Source organism: Centruroides sculpturatus, unplaced genomic scaffold, assembly GCF_000671375.1.
Source record: "Centruroides sculpturatus isolate CEXI.00-Female unplaced genomic scaffold, Cexi_2.0 scaffold72, whole genome shotgun sequence".
Lineage (NCBI taxonomy): Eukaryota > Metazoa > Arthropoda > Arachnida > Scorpiones > Buthidae > Centruroides > Centruroides sculpturatus.
The window spans coordinates 595,219-608,732 of record NW_019384336.1 but is presented as its reverse complement, the minus strand read 5'-3'; the positions used below and the strand labels follow the sequence as shown (position 1 = coordinate 608,732).

Sequence of the window (13,514 nt, the reverse complement as noted above, 5' to 3'; positions counted from 1 at the left end):
GTATCACTTTATATGAAAACTGTTCGCCTAGATCGGACAGCAGACCTTTACAAGTGGTGGTCAGCAAACGCAAAACAGTATTCAAGCCTGAGAAAATTCGCTAAGATTTATCTATTGTCTCCCAGCAGTAGTGTATATAGTGAGAGGCTATTTTCAGAAGCAGGTATAGTTTGAGGAAAAGCGCAATCGTTTGCTATCAACAAATGCTGAAAAAATTGCTTTCATTCATTACAACTTACCACTGATAGATTTTAAGTATTAAATGTAATAATTTATGATTAAAATAAATACGTTTTTGAGTAATATGTGCGGCTTTTTTCATGATTCGGTATTCGGCTGAATACCGAATAGTAGCCGAATATTCGTGGCATCTCTAATTGATATCTCAATTCCTCGTATAACCGAAGTATTGATAGGTCTGCCTTCGAGTTGTTGCTTGGTACCAAAATGCATTTAAAAGAGGACCTCGAACTACGAGAACTGATCGAGAAAGAAAAAATTTTGTGCTTTGAGGAAGAAAGGGATGAAATTAGGGCAACGGCAAAAGAAAACATTAAGAAACTGCAAGCGGAGAACAGGAAAACATTTAACAAGAAAAGGAAACGACCCAACAAATTCCTAGTCGATGATCTAGTAGCTATAAGGAGAATGCATTACGGCCCCGGCTTAAAAATCCATCCAAAGTTCTTAGGGCTGTACAAAATCAGAAAAGTTTTAAGAAATGACAGATATTTGGTCGAGAAGGTAGGTGATCACGAAGGGCCAATGCAAACGTCTACGTCTGCTGACAACATGAAAGTGTGGGTCCGTTCAACTAACGAAGTATTCGACCGGTCAGACGAGGACATCGAGGACGATGTCAGCTGTCAGGATGGCCGAATGTGGGGTTTAGGCGAGTAACATTCCTAAACCGTTAAGACAATAAAATTTATGAGGAGTTGCAGGGGAGGCGAGAACAAGGGAGAGTAAAGCAAGGGGAGAAGTGAAAAAGACGACAGTTGGTGAAGACGCGAAAGTGAGAAAGGACAAAAAGACGTTATGAAGACGAGAATATCATCATTTTATCAAGACGGTTACGAACACTGGATTATTGTCATTTGTATTTCTCTATCTCAATAATTATCACTACGTATATAACAGCCGGAAAAGTAAAAATTATCGAATAGATATTTATATATTACTTAGAGAAGTCTTTTAGCTTAGAGCGTAGAAACTTTTTATTCCAATCTTTATTACAACTCTATTTATTGAATATTTTATTCTGAGGTCACGTGATGACATCAGAATTTCCGGGTCTCTTTCGGTAACAAGTCTGCCCCTAGTCGGAGTCGGTAGATTTTTACGCGACTCCACAGCCCTGGTAGTTAAACATATAATATTAATTTTTAGTTATCATAATAATTTTTCAAAAATAATTTTATTTATTTAAATTAAAACTTAAACTTAAAAGGTTGATAAACAAAAAATTACCTTTTTTCTTGTTTCTTGGACTGCAGGATAAAATGTTAACATTAACACAGATGTTGATAATGTGAAAATCTGACTCTCTTATGAGAGTTTTATTTAATATGAAACGGAAGCTGTATATTTCTTTCATCATTATTTCCGTTATTTCTCCCGTTCTCACCCCGTTGCCCGAGGAATAGAACCTGGACAATGAAGTGCGTAGTTACTGAAGATGACCTCCTTGACGGACAAAGTCGTCCAAGGCGACCGTGGAAGAACTCCCCTCTCCCCAGGAGACTACTCTATTACAAGGTGTCTGCGGTATAGCCAATTAACGAAAACAAACATGTGTTCCTGTGTTGAGGGTGGACAAGAGGTCACCTACAAGGGTCAACTTTGCGGTGAGAAACATTACCAAAAATGGTCAGTCATCTCCCCAGGTGATGACGCATTTAATATTAATTGGTGTAGAGATATCTGCATTGTCATCACCTATGACGGGGGAGACTGTCATAAATCGGGAGAACTGTCAAAATACGTCAACGGAGTCCCCGAGATTTCCCACGCTAAAAGGGTATAAAAGGGGAACGATCTGTCACATCAACAGCGATCGTCGGGGAAGAGAACGCAGTGGACTACTCTTCCAGCACTCTCAGGATCTACGAAGCTCATAATCGCCGCTCCACGAAAAGGTAAAAGACTTTGAAAATTTTCTACTCTCTCCATATACGACGGAATTACTCATCGAAGAGGTTAACGGAAGAACTCTCTACAGATTAGGAGCGACGGAGCATACACTGCATCTGCACATAGCCTTCAAAGGACACCTCGGATTAAAAGACGACGATCACAGAGTGTTTTATTAACGCCCTATAATATGAGAGCGTTTCCTACAAGGTAAACCCTTGCCATAATTATCTCTCTCTCCAACGTGAGATTTCTCTCGATCATTTGAGTTAGGTTAGGTTTAGAATATAGCATATCTATTTATATCTTGATACACGTGTGTTGTATTTTTCTTATCTTTAAGTATAATTATTTTATTTGTTTAATAAATGTGTTATTTATATTAAGCAGCTATAGTACTTTAACGTTCATATATTTTGATAATTAGCACATGTCTGTATTTATATGCAATAAAAGTATACAAAGCACAAAGTAAGAGTAGTGTGTTCTTGTTTCAAGCAAATCAAGGGTAGGAATAGTTTTAAAAAATTGAAATGGCATTTAAACAATCATAATAGGTGGATTTTTACAGTTTTGCACACAAAGATATGTAAAATTGCATCCAAGGATTGAAAAAAACTAGAAACATGTCCAACAAGACAGCATATTGGATAACCCTGAACAACAATTAAATTCTTCTTGGTAAAAGCTGTGTCCCTGCTGCATTCAGGAAAGTGGAGATTATGTACCTGAAATTATGGATGAAATTGTAACAACTGCTAGAGATCTGGAATTAGAGGTGAATGAAGATGACATTGAAGAGCTCATAATGGAACCTGAAACTGATCTGACAACAGAACTGCAAGAACTCGTGTTTTCTTCTGAAAAAGAAGATGAAAGATGATCAATGCCAACATCTGCTATTAAAAATTTTTTAGAAGTGGGAGGATGTCAGAACAATGGTCTTAAATGGCATCCAAACCAGGTTCAGGTTAATAGGCTTGGTGATCTCTACAAGGACAATGCTATTAATTACTTCTAAAAAATCCTGAAGACAGAAAAGCAATTGACATTGGGCAGATTCTTTAATGTCCTACAAACGGAAAAAAAAACATGACTGATAAAAATGCAAGACAGTGTATATAAGTAGTAGTGGTTTGAGTAGCACTAATCACAAAATTAATTTCAGATGTCGATTATTCGACAAATTTTTATTTGCAATTTTAATTTAGAGTTATTTCAGATCACAAATCTTAATTTTATTTTAACAATAAGGCTGTATTTTAAATGTGTTTATAAATTTGAATTGAATTAATTTTATTTTAACACAAATGAATGAAAAGAAAATAGTTTGTTGATTTTCCAATCAAAACAATACCATTACCTTATATTTGAAAAGACAGTTCTCGCAGATAATTAATATTCTGTTTTTCGAGATATTTTGAATTAATTTTATTTTAAGACAAATGAATGAAAAGAAAATAGTTTGTTGATTTTCCAATCAAAACAATACCATTACCTTATATTTGAAAAGACAGTTCTTAAATGTCAAGTCTTGANTTCAATATACCATATTTCAAAAAACTGGGTACTTAATTATATAACACTCACCAAATAAACCATCACCAGTTCATAACCAAACATAGATGAAAACGTTCATAGAAAGAATTTTTCTATGAACGTTTTCATCTATATGTAATAGGCATCCTCAGGTATTGACGATATCGAACTAACGGCTAGTAGAATAGAATTGTTTTGAAAGTTCCGTTTAACTATGTAATTCGAATATGTTGCGTTAAAATTGAAAATATGTAAAATATTTAAAACACATCCCAATAAATAATCAATTGATTTCACGTAGATCATGACGTAAATATCCTCTGTAATTTAAAATATCTTTGATGCGCGTTTCAATCATTGCGATCTAATTCAAATATGGCGCGCCATGCTGTGGAAAGCGTATCGGTTTATTTGAAATTAATGCCAACCTCTTTTTTAATTGCCTTATATATCTCCAGCGATTCGAGGTACTTGAGTTGTGCCTTATCCGATACTTTGTGTAGCAATTTAGCATTTTGTAGATCAACATGAACATCCTCATTATTCGCATATGTCCCTAGTGCCGTCGTTGGTAGCTGTTTTCTTATCAAGTATTCATGTTCTTTCATCCTCATGGTGAAACTCAGAGCCGGCCCTACCATTAGGCGAACGGAGCAGCCGCTCCAGGCGCTAAGTCCTAGGGTCGCCTCAGTGGTAAAGAAAATTAAAGGAAAAAATATTTTTTTCACTTTTTGATATTTTAATTGCAAGCGTGTGGCCAGTATGTAAATGGCCTTATCTGTTGAGACGCGCGTGGTGGTGTGCGTGGGCGGGGTTCCACTCCAGGGCACCATAATAGGATCTTGCTCCATCCTAAAACTTGCCTCGGGCTGGCACTGGCGAGACCTCTTGCGGTTGCTCCAATGTATGTTAAAGCATGGTTAACCCAGTGATCCTGAAGAGGAACTGCATAAACTGCTGGAAAGTTAGAATCTCCTATACGGTTTTTATCATTTCTGATAAGAGAGAAGACCATAGGAGAGCGTCGATATGCTAGGTGTATTTTAGTAGTCCTTGCAATCTCTCTATATATATTTTAATAACGTCAAAAAAACTGATAGAAGGACTGAACAACACTACTAAGGAATATTTCAGACGGAAAACTTTAATAACAATGCGCAATAGACATGAGAATATTTCGTCTAGGGAGGTATGGACGGATATAAGAACATCTAGAAAATGGCTGAGAGATAATGACATTGTTGCTTTAAGACCAGACAAATCAAAACATGTAGTGCTTGTAGTGATACCGGACCTTCTTGTCCTTCCTCTCCGGGGGTTTTTGTCGGGACAGATGCGATCTATCCATCGACACACGCTAATGAGGCACCGTTAAGACCCGGGAAGAAAACGTGGAAAGAAGGAATTTTTGAGAGAGGAATTCGGGACATGAGAGGGAGAAGGAGTGCGAAGTAGTGGTCCCTAAGAGCGGATGAAAGTTTTTTTTTGGTGGAAATATTGGACTAGTTGTTTAATTAGTGAGATGAACCGACGGGGCGGAATCCGCTGATTAAGAACGGGTTTCCTACATTGGCGCAGCCGACAGGATAGTGAAGTCAGATCGACAAGATTCGATCTGTGAAGAGAGTGATTACAAGCCAGAATAAGAAGAGTGTATCGGAACCGAGCTGAGTGGGTAATTGGGCACGGCGCTAAGGTTTGAGGAAGATACAAGATTTACACCAGAGAAGAGGTAGGAAAATTTTGTACTTTCGGAAACTGAATTCACGGCAGAATGCTAAGCGTAAAGGGAGTTAAGAAGGAAGATCTACGAATCGTGGCGGAAGAGCTTTGTGGCACGATGGACGATAATCTGAGGGTATCGGAGTTAAGGGAGCTTATTACGAAAAGTGATGATTTTGCTAGTGACCCAGATTTTGTGCTGGAGATTTTGACTTCCACTGTTGCGGAAAGGAAACGGAAGGAGGAACAAGAGAGTCTAGAAAGGGAACAATAGAGGCTAGAAAGGGAACGCCAGCATGAGTTAGAGCTGGCGCGGATTAATGCTACTATTCAAAGCAGGGCGAGTAACGGTAGTCCCAGTCTTACGGACAGCTATCCGGGTGATGGGCCCGCCAAGAGTATTGAGAAATTGATTAAGAGCGTGAAAATGTTAACATTGCCAGTCCCAACTAAGTCCGAAAATTGGAACCTATTTTTCGTATCTATAGAGCGAGCATTCCAATCGAAGAATATGCCAGAAGAGATGAAAGCGGAGATACTGATCAATATTCTGGGAGAAAAAACCGCTAACATTTTGATTTATATAACCGGAGACGAGTTAAAGGATTACTCAAGCGTGAAGAAATTAGTGTTACGAGAATACAAACCGTCCGCCCAATGCTGCCTGGAAAATTTTCGGAGTGCTAGGCGTAGGCATAGACCCAACGAGACTCACATGCAATTTATTTCGAGAATAGCGTCGTCTTGGAAATACTATTGCGCGTTGAGGAGAGTGAAGGACTTGGAAACATTAAAACGATTAATCATGGCAGACAGATTATTTCAGACGTTGGATGCCGACACGGCGGCCCATATAAGCGTTCGTCAGGGTGAGGAGTGGTTTAACCCTATCGCTATGGCGAGAGAGTGCCACCTATATTTCGAAAGCAAGGGAAAGTCTCTAACCGAGACGTACAATGAGTCGCAAAGGTCGTGGCGTCTTTCGGAGTGCCACGGCACTGGCCAGAAGTACATTCCCCCACCACTGAGAGACGGGAGGCAGATAAATGGGTCCGACCATCACCAGGAAATAAGACGGAGGGAGTGCTTTATTTGCAGATCAATGCAACCGCGTTGCATTGATCTGCAATCTAGGACCTGTCCGCAGAGGAGTCCGCCCAGGAACGATAATCGCATTCAATGACCCACGACAGATTGGAGACAGAACAACAGCGCAGTAGTGGTAAACATAAGTTCAGGAAGATTCGGGGGGAGGGGAATGTGGTCGTTCGAAACCAGTTGCTAGCATCCAACCCCTACAATACGTTACAATAAATGTAGATGGGCGAGATACTCAAGCCATCATAGAATCGGGCACTCAGATTCCAGTCTTGCGCCCCGAGGACATTGACGAACCTAATGGCGAGGACTGGGGGACGATGATCTTGAGTTCAGTGTTCGGAGAGAAGACTAGGGCACGATTAATAAAAGTCCCTATGGCCATTAAAAACCATCGCAATCAAAGAAGATATCAAAGCTGTTCCAGAGCGGACGGTGGTGAACTTCGGCTCTGCTTCCGACTGTTTTTTTTTTTAGCGAGTTTTTGTCCGATCTTGGTATTTTATTTACTGATGTATAGAACTAATCATCCGCAAACGGTGAGTGTATATTGTATTTAGATTGGTCGTTTAGTTTTTTATTTATCACCGTTCAAAATTTTGGACGCTTGTCGGCCCGCAATCGCGACGGAGTTTGACAGCTTGCCTGACTATCTATCGTCTCTGTAATTTTCGTTTCAAAACGTGTTTTAGTTTTCGTAATATACGTGTTTTAGTATATACCATTAGACAAAGAGGTGTTTATGTTCCACGTGGTCTGACAGCCGCTCGGCGACCTTCGTTTAGCGGGCTTCTTCCAGTGCTTCTGTGCTGTTCTGTGACGGTTTTCTATTCGCTTTACCACCGTTTTATCCGCACTGACGGTTATATTATTGCATCTATCTTACTTCCGGTCTTGGCTGGGTGTCGCCGGTCGGCTTCGCGTACGCTGTTAGGCGTTTTATGTTAGGAGGGTCTTATTTTTGTCCCCCATTACGTTCGTCACGGTTCTAGGTATATCCTAAGGGGCCACGCGCTACGTCCGTGTTTTGCTGTTATTATTTGTATTCTATAGGCTTTTTGCTGATTGGCTCACATCGCGACGGTCGGCGTTTTTTCGGTTACTGTGCTCCAAACTGGTTTTCTGGCTCCCCGTCTCACCAGACTGTTTTGTGACTGCATTGTGCATCATTGCTCAACATTTGCAATCATGGAGACCTTTATTACAGAAGCGAACAGCATAGTGGAAGAATTCGAGCAATACGCCTTGAACAATCCAAATGGTCGCTTTGGCACTGGCAACCACACTCAACATCTGGTTGATGTACTCAATAGGGTTATCACCCTTGCCATAACTAGATTCGGTACTCAGGAAGATATACTAAAATCCATAGATAATAAGCTATCTTTAATGGCCACTAAGGAGGATCTGGCCAAGTCAGCCAACACTGAGGATCTCATAGGTGCTCAGAAACTCATCCTAAACAAATTAGAAGCAGCCCAAAGTAATACTTCCAATCAAATCCAATCCGTGCCGCTGTACAGCACAGTGGTGAAAACTAATGGCCCTGTTAGAGGCAACATAAAAGTAAAAAAAAATCCTACTCCAAAAGAAGTCGTTCTTGTGTATGGTAAGGACCAGGAGAACAATAATAGTGAGGCTGTCCGCAAGGTTATGCAGACAAAGCTTAAACCTTCTACTCTGAGCATCGGCATAGAACGAATCAGGAAGATAGGAGGTGGAGGGATAGCTGTGAAATTAAGCAGTATCGGCGACACCAAGGTTCTGGAGAGTAACATTGAGGAGAAAGTTCCAAAGCTTCTAACCAAACGCCCCAAAAAAAGTTGGCCTCACCTGGCCATATACTCGGTCCAATCCGACATCAATAAGGAGGAACTGACCGAATTCATTTATGAACAAAATGACCTGATTAATGCACATTACACTAATGAGGAGTTTGCCCAACAATTCAAACTTAAGTTTGGTATGGGAAAACGGGATGGCGCCTACAAAAACTGGGCTGCTGAAGTGTCCCCAGAAGTGAGTAAGATTCTCATACACTTCGGGAAAATCACTATTGAGTGGTCTCGCAGTAGGGTTGCGGACTTCTGCCCTATCCTACAGTGTTTTAGATGCTGCAAGTTCCATCACTCAACTAAAAGGTTGGTTGGTTAGTTAATTTTTATTGGCACAAAAGCCATGCAGGCTATACTGCACCACTACACATGGTATGATTGAAGGTACAAAATACAGTAAATAGGAAAACACATATATACCAAACAGTTTAACCATTAAAAGGCCAATAGTAATATATATATATATAATCTAAAATATAATAAATAAATAAATAAACAACAACAAAAAATAAATAAATAAACAACAAAAAATATATACAATAATTTAAATATGCACCATGAAGTAAATAAAACTATACAATAAATAAATCATCATATTTCTCTATACATATTAATGACTTTCAGAAAGTCCAGTATATTATCCAGATTTGGCCTCTGGCCCAAAATGTCTCTAAAGCTTGCATTTCCGAAATGCTGTCTACGACTCTGATCAAAAGCAACACAGTTGCAAAATATGTGTTTAACACTTACAGCACAGTTGCAGTGCTGACATACTGGTTCGTCATCTCCCTTCAAAAGGTATTGATGAGTCAGTCGAGGGTGTCCAATTCTCAAACGAGTAAGGATAACCTCAGATCTCCTATCATATTGCCTATTATGTGTCCAATTTTCTACCAAAGATTTGATCTCATGAAGTTTATTGTGGATTTGTGCATTCCACACATTTTGCCATCTCTCTGCTAGTCGTTTTTTAACAACTAGCTTTAAATCACCTCCTTCAATACGCATTGTATGCTGTGAAGGACTAGCTGACTTTGCAGCTGCGTCAGCTTCTTCATTTCCTTTTATACCTACATGGCCTGGGACCCAACAAAATTTTACAAAGAAATTACTCGCAATTAGATGGCAAAACAGTTCTTGAGTTTTAATCACTATAGAGTGAGAACTAGGTTTGCTCAAGATCAAAGCCTGAAGTGCACTAACTGAGTCAGTATAAATCACACAGCAACGATAACCTTTCCTATTTATATACTTTAAAGCTAGATAAATAGCATGCAACTCTGCAGAAAAGATGGAAGAATATGGTGAAATTTGTTCTGCCACAATTTCATCCTGGCAGACGAAGGCTGAGCCAACATAATCATCAGATTTAGATCCATCGGTGTAAATATGGATTAAATTCCTGTCACAATGTTGAGTTTCTGCAAAGTGCTGTCTGTAGATGAAGTCTGGGGTGGATTCCTTAGGAAATTGTTTTAAGCTAAGGTCAACATTTATCACAGGAGTTGACCAAGGTGTTATACTACAGACTTCTAGCTGTGAAATGTTGCATGTGTTCACATCAATCATGCTGATCACATTCTCCATTCTTATGGGAAATGTAGGGACACTACTAAGGCGAGTTTCAAATAACCTTTTCAGCTGAGTATCTAATACTGTACAATCAACTGAAGGTTTAGTAAGAGATTTTTGTTTTCTATAATAAAACAGAGACAACTGTTCTCTCCTAAGAGATAGTGAAGGCTCATAAGCATCCACGTACAGAAGAAGTTCTAAAACCACCAGTGCACAAACGCAGTGCTTGGTGGTGGATTGGATCCAGCATCCGAAGAGTAGATTCTCGCGCAGAGCCATAAACAATGGAACCGTAGTCCAGCTTAGAGCAAACAAGGGCCCTATAAATCCTGAGCATAGAAACTTTGTCTGCTCCCCAGGATGAGCAGCATAGTACCTTTAAAAGGTTCAAAGATTTTAAACATCTACTCTTCAGGTTGCGCAAGTGTGGCAGAAATGTTAGTTTAGAATCAAATAAAACTCCCAAAAACTTTGTCTCATTGACCATTGGGATTTTAACCCGATTTAAATGAATTTCAGGGTCCAGGTGCAAACCACGCCTTCAACAAAAGTGGATGCACGAGGTCTTCTCCGTGTTAAAACTAAAACCATTGGTCCAAGACCAATGGTCTATGCGATTTAAAGACGTTTCCAGTTGTCTCTCGATAAAACTCATGTTGCTAGACTGGCAGGAGATCTGAAAGTCATCCACATACAAAGAGTGTTTCACACTGGGAGGGAGACAGTTAGCTATGCTGTTAATTTTGATTAGGAACAGAGTCACACTCAAAATACAACCTTGAGGAACACCTTCTTTTTGGATAAAAGGCCTAGATAGTGTGTTGCCCATCCTAACTTGAAATCTTTGATTCTGTAGGAAGTTTTTTATAAAAATCGGCATATTACCTCGTAATCCGAATTCATGCAAATCGCGAAGTATCCCGTATCTCCAGCATTGATCGTAAGCCTTCTCTATATCAAAGAATACAGACACTAAGTGCTGTCGTTGAACAAACGCTTTGCGTATGGATGTTTCTAGTTTTACTAAATTGTCCGTGGTACTTCTGTTCCTATGAAATCCACTCTGATGTGGTGAAAAGTATTCGTTTTTCTCTAAGAGATACATTAGACGTCTGTTTACCATTCTCTCGAAAAGTTTACAGAGACAACTCGTCAGAGACATTGGTCTATAATTAGAGGGATTCTTGGGATCTTTACCTGGCTTGGGAATGGGAATAATGATAGATAGCCTCCAAGAGTCAGGAAAAGTATGTTCTGTCCATATTCTGTTAAACAGATTCAGGAGATTAGAAAGGGAGTTGTTTGAGAGATTTTTAATCATGCTGTAGTGGATTTTATATGGGCCTACAGCAGTATTCCCCGAGCGAGAGATTGCTGTATGTAATTCAATTCTAGTGAATGGCACATTATATTCCTCATTAGATGAGGAGTGAAAGTTTAAATATTGTTTTTCACTTTGGGCTTTATAAGCTTGAAAATTCCTTTTTAAACATTACATTGCTGGATGAAAAAGAAAACGTTTCACCCAACGTATCAGCAATATCCTGTATATCGCTGATTATTGTGCCATTATTTTCCAGCATGGACAGGGATTGAGAAGCATATTTCCCGTTAATTTTATGGATTTTATCCCAGACTGCTTTTCAGCTAGTGGAAGATGTTATGCTAGATACATACTTCCTCCAAAAATCCCTTTGGCTTTGCCTTCTTATTTTTCTGGCATTTGCCTTCGCTTTTTGAAAAGCTATCAAATTTCTAGAAGTGGTGTATCTTCTGAAAATTCCCCATGCTTTCTTTTGTGCTTTAAATGCTACCTCGCAATTCTGGTCCCACCATGGTTTCAGATGCTTTGGGTATTTAGTTGATGTCTTTCCCATTGTTTTTTCGGCTGCCTGAATAATACTGGAAGTGACAACTTCAACTGCATCATTGATATCAGCAGTATTGACAATTTCCTCAGTAATGTCAGCCAAAGAGGAAAATGCAGGCCAATCTGCCGTTTCAAGTTTCCAGCGTGGTAGACAAGCTGTTTCACAGCTTTCTCTGCCTTGATATTTTAGAAATATTGGGAAGTGGTCACTAGGGAGTGAATTAGATCCAACCTCCCATGAAAATGCTGAAAATAGATTCGGAGTTGCTAATGATAGATCAATGGCAGTAAATGTTCTTCATGGGGCATGGAAGTATGTCACTTCTCCAGTATCAAATAGATACTGGAAATAGATACAAACAGATTCGGAGTTGCTAATGATAGATCAATGGCAGTAAATGTTCTTCATGGGGCATGGAAGTATGTCACTTCTCCAGTATCAAATAGATACAGTTGCTGATTACCTATAAATCTCTCAATGGCCCTGCCTCGACGGTTGATGTCAGGACTGCCTCACATAGGATTGTGACCATTAAAATCACCAAGTAAAAGGAATGGTGTTGGCAGCTGTTCAACCAAGGCACTCAGTTTATTCTCATTGACTCTGACATCTGGTGGCAAGTATATAGAACAAACTGTGACAGTTACGCCAATTGAAATTCTGACTGCCACAGCTTGCAGCTCTGTTGTTATTTGTACCAATAAGGATGGAATGCGATTTGAAACCAAAATAGCCACACCGCCACTGGCACGGTTGTGGCTATCATCCTTGCGGTAGAGACTGAATCCTTTTAAAGTAATTCTTTCTCCAGGTTTCAGATGGGTTTCCTGGAGTGCCACACAGAGAGATGAAGTAGAGGATGTCAAGTGTTTAATGTGAGAGAAATTGTTGCGGAAACCATGACAGTTCCATTGAATTATTTTATAACCCATTATGTGTTTGAGGTAGCAATCTTTGTGAGAGCATTTCTCTTTAATCTAACCGGGATTTTTCTTTTGAAGGTGATATTGGTTTTGTCACCTCCCGATTAGTCTCTTCATCAGAGATATCAGAAAACTCACTCATAGAGTGAGCCTCTGATTTTTTACATTTACAGAGAGCCGCTTTTACTCTCTGCTTGTTTAGTGGGTTCTTACTAGCCTTTTTAGAACCCAGGTTCCTTGTTATTACCCCTGCTTTAGGTAAGGGTGTTTTTGGTTTTATACTCTCCTTTTCTGGTGTTTTTTTTGGTGTAATCAGTAAACATTTCACATGCCTGGTGAGGGATTCCTTTGGGGAAACAGAAATATCGGTTTGAACAACACATGTTTTTGTGGATTTCAAAGCAGCAGCAAATGTTTTTTGTTTTAGTGGTGCACTTGAAGTGACCATGCGACGTGCCTCTGGGTAAGGTAAGTTGTTGACTGTTTTTACACGCTGGATTTCTTTTTCTGTCTGCCATGCAAGGCATTTGCGAGAGTAGGCGGGATGTGCGTCTTTGCAATTCACATAGCATAGAGTAGTGGTACACTCAGTGCTCTGGTGACCTTCCATTCCACACTCTGCACATACATTCTTCCCTCGGCAGGATGTCTGTGAATGTCCAAACCGTTGACATTTGAAACAACGTAGTGGGTTTGGAACGTATGGACAAAGTGGACAGCGCAGGTATCTTGCAGTAATGAAAGATGGCAATGTCGGCTTGTTAAATGTGAGGATAAGATGTTTGGTTGGTATCAATTTGCCATCTCAACAAATGGAG

General features: G+C 39.6%; 1 protein-coding gene and 2 pseudogenes across 1 annotated transcript; 1 reads left to right on the top strand and 2 right to left on the bottom strand.

The window, feature by feature from the left end:
• The first annotated feature begins 5,446 nt into the window (after positions 1-5,446).
• On the top strand, positions 5,447-6,590 carry LOC111632199 (annotated as a pseudogene).
• A 2,272-nt stretch (positions 6,591-8,862) lies between these two features.
• LOC111631890 lies at positions 8,863-13,513 on the bottom strand (annotated as a pseudogene).
• LOC111632191 lies at positions 12,746-13,306 on the bottom strand. The gene has a single exon (XM_023376567.1). The coding sequence runs from the start codon at positions 13,304-13,306 to the stop codon at positions 12,746-12,748; it is 561 nt and encodes a 186-aa protein (XP_023232335.1).
• Position 13,514: the final 1 nt, after the last annotated feature.

Excerpts from the sequence above, each read along its gene's own strand:
- LOC111632191 (XM_023376567.1), bottom strand. The coding sequence starts at position 13,306 with ATGGAAGGTCACCAGAGCACTGAGTGTACCACTACTCTATGCTATGTG.